General features: G+C 42.3%; 1 protein-coding gene across 1 annotated transcript; it reads left to right on the plus strand.

Moving 5' to 3' along the window:
- Nucleotides 1–3,212: 3,212 nt before the first annotated feature.
- LOC133020283 (ribonuclease inhibitor-like) lies at nucleotides 3,213–6,907 on the plus strand (the record flags this gene model as incomplete). Its single annotated transcript, XM_061086780.1, is given in 4 exon segments — nucleotides 3,213–3,364; nucleotides 5,695–5,868; nucleotides 6,217–6,390; nucleotides 6,739–6,907. Coding segments are annotated over 4 exon segments (669 nt in total), but the record flags the coding sequence as incomplete, so codon positions are not given.
- Nucleotides 6,908–7,493: the final 586 nt, after the last annotated feature.

Here is a 7,493-nt window from a genome sequence, read left to right on the forward strand (position 1 = left end):
GCACATGTTGACCACAGACCAGAGAGGAGAGCTGCCCAAGACCCTGACTGACCTGTACTCACACTTCCTGCTGTTTCAGACAAAGAGGAAGAACATCAAGTACGGTGAGGGACATGAGACGACTCCACAGCAGCTGACGGAGGCTGACAGGGACGTTCTCCTGAAGCTGGGGCGGCTGGCACTTAAACATCTGGAGGAAGGAAACATCATGTTCTACCAAGAAGACCTGGAGCGGTGTGGTCTTAATGTCACAGAGGCCTCGGTGTACTCAGGAGTTTGTACTGAGATCTTCAGAAGAGAGTGTGGGATCTTCCAGAAATCAGTCTACTGCTTTGTTCATCTGAGCGTTCAGGAGTTTCTGGCTGCAGTCTACATGTTCCACTGTTACACCGAGAGGAACACAGAAGAACTCAACCTCTTCTTGGGAACATATGGGGTCATAGAATATCTCAAGAACTTCTTTAGAACATATATGAACCCACAGAGTACCTTGTCCCTGGATGACCTCCTGAAGAGAACCATGGAGAAATCCCTCAGCAGTACAAATGGTCATCTGGACCTGTTTGTTCGCTTCCTTCACGGCCTCAGTCTGGAGTCCAACCAGAGAGTCTTAGGAGGCCTGCTGGGTCGGACACGGAACAATCCAAACATCATCCAGAGAGTCATCAACAACCTGAAGGAGATGCAGAGTGATCACATTTCTCCTGACAGAAGCATCAACATCTTCCACTGTCTGACTGAGATGAACGACCACTCAGTTCATCAGCAGATGCAACAGTTCCTGACGTCAGAGAACAAATCAAAGGAGGAACTCTCTGGGATCCACTGCTCAGCTCTGGCCTACATGCTGCAGATGTCAGAGGAGGTTCTGGATGAGTTGGACCTGATGAAGTTCAACACATCATACCAGGGTCGACTGAGACTGATCCCAGCTGTGAGGAACTGCAGGAAGGCTGTGTGAGTCCCGACATGATCAATAACATGTTCAATCAGTGGAGATGAGTCGTTCTTCAAATACACTCAGTGTTAAATGATCCTCATTGTTTTGGGCAGTGTGTGTGTTAGAGTTGTCAACACTGTGAGTGCATCCTTTCTGTGTGTGGGTGGGTGTGTGTGTGTGTGTGTGTAATCAAGTTATTATTAGTATGTACATATACATTCTCATTGTTCTCATGTACATATGAGAACAACTAGATCAGATGTGGAGAGTGAAATCCATCCATGTGATCACTGTGCTAGAGTTTGAGGATTCAGACCATGTGGGGTGCAAGGAGATTATTGTATATGTATATACAGTGCTGTGAAAGATTATTGGCCCCCTTCCTGGTTTATTCTTTTTTTGCATATTTGTCATATTTAAATGTTTCAGATCATCAAACAAATTTTAATATTAGACAAAGATAACCCAAGTAAATACAAAATGCAGTTTTTAAATGATGATTTCATTTATTAAGGGAAAAAATCTATCCAAACCTACCTGGCCCTATGTGAAAAAATAATTGACCCCCCTTGATAAATCATGAATGAACTTTGATTAACCACATTTTTGGGAAAGCTGAGTTCAATTTCACTAGTCACACCCAGGCCTGATTACTGCCAGACCTGTTGAATCAAGAAATCATTTAAATAGAACCTGTCTGACAAAGTGAAGCAGGCTAAAAGATCAAAAAAGCAACACATCATCCCGTGATCTAAAGAAATTCAAAAACAGATGAGACACAAAGTAATTGATATGTATCAGTCTGGAAAGGATTACAAAGCCATTTCTAAGGCTTTGGGACTTTAGCGAACCACGGTGAGAGACATTATCCACTAATAGAGAAGACTTGGAACAGTGGTGAACTTTCCAAGGAGTGGCCAGCCTACCAAAATTACTCCAAGAGCGCATCGACGACTCATCCAGGAGGTCATAAAAGACCCCAGAACAACATCCAAGGAACTGCACGCCTCACTTGCCTCAGTTACGGTCAGTGTTCGTGATTCAACAATAAGAAAGACACTTGGCAAAAATGGCTTCCATGGCAGAGTTCCAAGGCGAAAGACACTGCTGACCAAAAAGAACATAAAGGCTCCTCTCACATTTGCCAAAAAACATCTTGATGATCCCCAAGACTTTTAGGCAAAAATTCTGTTGACTGAAGAAACAAAAGTTGAACTTTTTTGAAGGTGTGCGTCCCGTTACATCTGGCCTAAAACTAACACAGCATTTCATAAAAACAACATCATACCAACAGTCAAACATGGTGGTGGTAGTGTGATGGTCTGGGGCTGCTTTGCAGCTTCAGGACCTGGACAACTTCCAGGTCCTGACTTAAATCCGATTGAGATGCTGTGGCATGACCTTAAACAAGCTGCCAAGGGTGGCACAACCAGTTATTAGGTTTAGGTTTATTAGGTTTAGGTTTATTAGGTTTAGGTTTATTAGGTTTAGGTTTATTAGGTTTAGGTTTATTAGGCAGTTACTGTTTCACAGAGGGCCAAGTAGGTTTGGATAGATTTTTTCCCTTAATAAATTAAAACATCCCTTAAAAACTGCATTTTGTATTTACTCAGGTTATCTTTGTTTAATAATAAAATTTGTTTGATGATCTGAATCATTTAAGTGTGACAAATCTGCAAAAAAAAGGGGGGCAAATACTTTTCTCAGCACTGTATATCTGAGCAAACAGCTAGCACAGAGTGAGGTGACGATCACTGATGAGAATCACTGACTGTTCTTTTAAAATGAAGAAGCAGGATATATGGTTTATTCTTCTTTCTGGTCAAACTAGAGTACCCTGCGTTTGTCCTCCACCACCAACCAGTGCAGTGTCCATCCCTCCAGATTCCTGACATGCTGCATTCACAATAATATGAGGTCACTGTAACCTTTGACCTTTGACTACTGAAATCTAATCAGTTTATCTTGGGTCTAAATTTGAAGAAATCCCCTAAAGACAGACTTGAGACATCATGTTCAAAAGATCATGAACATGTTCTGTGACCTTGACCTTTGACCTTTGAGCACCTGAATCTAATGAGTTCCTCTGTTAGTCTGAATGAACGCTTGGGCCAAATCTGAAAGGATTCTCTTGAGGAGTTTTTAACAAAAAGGGGATTTACCAGGGTGAGGGTCACATGATCATGTTTTGTATGAATGTTGTGTTTTCTGATTTAATTCTCACAGATTTGATATTTTCGTTAATTACAGACTCTGGAGTTGTGGACTCTCAGAGACTCACTGTGAAGTCGTGGCCTCAGCTCTGAAGTCAGACCCCTCACATCTGACAGAACTGGATCTGAGTGACAACAAGCTGCAGGATTCAGGAGTGAAGCTGCTGTGTTCTGGACTGGAGAGTCCAAACTGTCGACTGGAGACTCTGAGGTCCTTAAATCCTTCTTCACTTTTCAGACTTTCTTTCTTCTTGGGTCATTATTTATTAAAATTGTCTCAGTTCTGTTCTGCTCACTGTCCCTCAGTCATCTGTCCCTCACCCAGCCTGTCAGTCACGTCCACCTCATCAACTCCATTCACCTGCACTCACCTGCTCCTGATCACTGAGAAAGTGTCAGTAAATAACATGTGGACTGAGGCCGAGCACTCGTGCTCCTCCGGTTTTCAAAATAAGACACATTCTTATTGAAACATGTTGGACAGTTGATAAGTATAGAAACAAACAGGAAGTGACTGTCAGGGGCCATCCATACTTTAAACAGTGTTTAATAACACAAACCTGCTCAGTGACCAACACACAGAGAAGAAGCTGATGAATGAAACAATGGTCCAACATGTCTGATCTGATATTTATCTTCAGGTCACAGACTGGACTGAGGTCAGCAGCATGTTGAGAGTCTGTGTTGACATGATGATGATCCACAACACCAGGAGGACACATTCTAATATTCATATTTCTTTATCCAGGTTGGATCACGTTAGTCTGCTACTATTGGCCGGCTTCCAAGCCCAAACGGCGTGCCTATTGTTTTGCTTCCGGTCTAGCTAGATCTGGCGTGGTGCTGTAGTTTATCTAAGGTTAACTAGCCAAAAAGAACGTTAATCTTGCAAGAAAAAAATTTGACATCTTTAAAATAGGGTTGCGTTAATGTCGTTAATAACGCGTTTAACTGACAGCACTAATTTAACTATGAAGTATTTAAACATCGTCTCATTCTAAAGTAAAGAAAACAACAACTGGTCCAGTTCAGATGAAACTAGTGATAACATCTCTAGGCTTCTTTTCTCTTCAGTTTCTAACAATGGATCCTTTCACCTGAATCTTCCACACTGGAGCTTTAAGGTCAAAGGTCAGAACATGTGTTCCTAACAGAGAACACTGATACTGAGCTGAGAGATGTTTGCAGAATGAGCGCTGAGGACCGAGTCAGGCTCAATGTGACTGAAGTTTTACTGACAGAGAAACAATCCAATGCTGGACAATGTGTCCATGTAATGTTTCTGTGGAAGCTAACCAGGACTTGTCCCGGTGGTCCTGTGGACTGACCACATGACAGCGTGCTGCGATGGTGTTCTGGGACTGGGCTCAGGGTCCAGAGTCCAAGTGGATTACATTTGATTCCTTTTATTTTTAGGACCAAGTTCTTCAGCCCTGTTTCTTCCACTTTGGGTTCATTTCCAACATGAAACCCTTCCTCTGGTTTCAGGACTTACACGGGGTCGTCCATGCCTTTATCTTTTCACCACTAGATCTCTGTCCCGCCCTGTACACACGTGTTCCTCAGGCTCCCTGCACCACTTTCAACTGGTCAAACTGCTGCTCAGATCATCGCCACTTCAAGAAAACATGATCATAGAACTGCTCGCCCTTTCAACTGTGGAACATATTCTGACAAGTGGGTCAGACATTTTCTGGATCTGAAGCAGCAGCAGGAGATTGCCCAGGTCCGACTCGTTCACAGCAACAGGAAAAAGTGGGAACATTGAGACCAGGGGCGGAGCCAAAACACATATCTCCATGACAACCATGGTTTTGTTAAGTTATGTTAAGTTACAGGTTCACTGTGAAGGAGTTAGTGACGTCTCCAGGTGTCGAACACGTGAACGTAGTCCACTTGTTCCCGTGTACGACTCCTGAACATGTCCAGCAGGATATTTAGAGACATCTAGTGGTGAAGTTACATATTACAAACAACTGAACTCCGAGGACACAAGGACTTTCAAGCTGTTTTCAGTCATGAACTCTGTAAAATAGTGTCTGGACATTTTCTGGAGTTTGACTTTCACATATGAAGAACGGGTGGAGCAGCAAGAGGCGTGACATGACGTATAAATCCTGCTGTGGAAAGATCAGTGTTATTGTTTACAGCTCATCCACACCGGCGTCGGCCCTCATCACCAAAAGCTCTGGAATCTCCACGTGTTTCCAAGTTGACGTCTTTGTCTTCTACGTGTACGGCTCCTCTTCTTCATCCTGAGATATTTGTGTTTTTCCAGTTTCACGTCCGTCACGTGTTAGAAACCTCATCAACACGTCCACTCGCTCTCTGTGAATCCTCTGGACATTCACCTGCTCTATTCTCACATAGACTCACTCAGAAACTTTATTAGGAGGCTGCAGGAAAAGTTCCAGAAAATGTCCAGAACAACTTGACTCAGACTTCAGGTCTGAAAACAGAGACAGCGATGTTTAGTCAAAGTCTTGTATTTTCACACCTTAACTCAGTTTAATTAACAGTTAAGTTTGATTCTTTATCCAGGTTGTGGAGCTGAAGACTGTCAGAGATCAGCTGTTCTTCTCTGGCTTCAGCTCTGAGGTCAAACTCCTCTCATCTGAGAAACCTGAGTCTAAGTGACAACAATCTGCAGGACTCAGGAGTGAAGGAGCTGTGTGGTTTTCTACAGAGTCCAACCTGTCGACTGGAGACTCTGTGGTCAGTTCACTGACTGACTTTTGTAGATCTCATATCTATAAAACAGTATTTATACACAAGTGAACTCATTTAATTCTTATTTAACATAATTCCTCTTCATATATAACTTGAATCCATTTATTAATGAATCTGTGACATTTTAAATATTCAGCTACTTGTTAAAACACTGAGTGTAGTTCTGGATTTCCTAAACTGTATTTTTACTGAATCAGGACTCGTTTTTAGTCCAACATGTTTGATTACATATTTATCTTCCATGTTATGAGTCTCTGCTGACATGTATATGTGTCTGTTATTTTCACACATGAACTCAGTTTAATTTACAGTTAAGTTTGATTCTTTATCCAGGTTGAGGAACGGCAGACTGTCAGAGATCAGCTGTTCTTCTCTGGCTTCAGCTCTGAGGTCAAACCCCTCTCATCTGAGAGAACTGAATCTGATTGACAACGACCTGCAGGACTCAGGAGTGATGGAGCTGTGTGGTTTTCTACAGAGTCCAACCTGTCGACTGGAGACTCTGTGGTCAGTTCACTGACTGACTTTTGTAGATCTCATATCTATAAAACAGCATTTATACACAAGTGAACTCATTTAATTCTAATTTAACATAATTCCTCTTCATATATAACTTGAATCCATTCATTAATGAATCTGTGACATTTTAAATATTCAGCTACTTGTTAAAAGACTGAGTGTAGTTCTGGATTTCCTAAACTGTATTTTTACTGAATTAGGACTCGTTTTTAGTCCAACATGTTTGATAACATATTTATCTTCCATGTTATGAGTCTCTGCTGACATGTATATGTGTCTGTTATTTTCACACATGAACCCAGTTTAATTTACAGTTAAGTTTGATTCTTTATCCAGGTTGTGGAACTGCAGACTGTCAGAGATCAGCTGTTCTTCTCTGGCTTCAGCTCTGAGGTCAAACCCCTCTCATCTGAGAGAACTGAATCTGAGTGACAACAACCTGCAGGACTCAGCAGTGAAGGAGCTGCTTGATCTACAGCAGAGTCCAACCTGTCGACTGGAGACTCTGAGGTCAGTAGATGGGTGGAGTCAGTCCACGCTGCTTTCATCAGTATTTTACTAAACACAGTCCGTATCACAGATCCAGGGTCTGTGCTACCAAGCAGGATTTGTGGTTATCAGGTTAACTTCAGGTTTCGTTGTTTCAGTCCTACGAAGCTCGTCCATTTTTTAACAAGGTAAATCACCATGGTAACTTCTGATGAAAGGCTAACCCTCTTCCAGGTTAAGTTGGAGATCAACCCGTTAAGTTCGAGATCAACCCGTATCAAAGCTCCGCCCATTGCCCACACTCTCCTTAAAGGGACGGATAAGGGAAGTTTAAATCAACGTCTGGTTGGTTCAGTTGATCTCAAACTCACCCAGAACATCTCAAGACGACAGTTGTTGTTGTTACGGACCTATAAGAAATAGCTCGTGAGGCCCGGAACACATCAAATAAACGAATCAGAAACAACTGTTGCCACTAAATAATAACAAATGTTTATTGGTTGAAACAAATATTTAGAAAGGCAACAAACCAAAAGGGTTGGAGGTTCCCGGCCAAAACAAACAAAAGAGAGGGGAACACTGAGCCAGCCATCGGCCGTCGA

The sequence above is a fragment of the Limanda limanda genome, chromosome 15 (assembly GCF_963576545.1).
Source record: "Limanda limanda chromosome 15, fLimLim1.1, whole genome shotgun sequence".
Lineage (NCBI taxonomy): Eukaryota > Metazoa > Chordata > Actinopteri > Pleuronectiformes > Pleuronectidae > Limanda > Limanda limanda.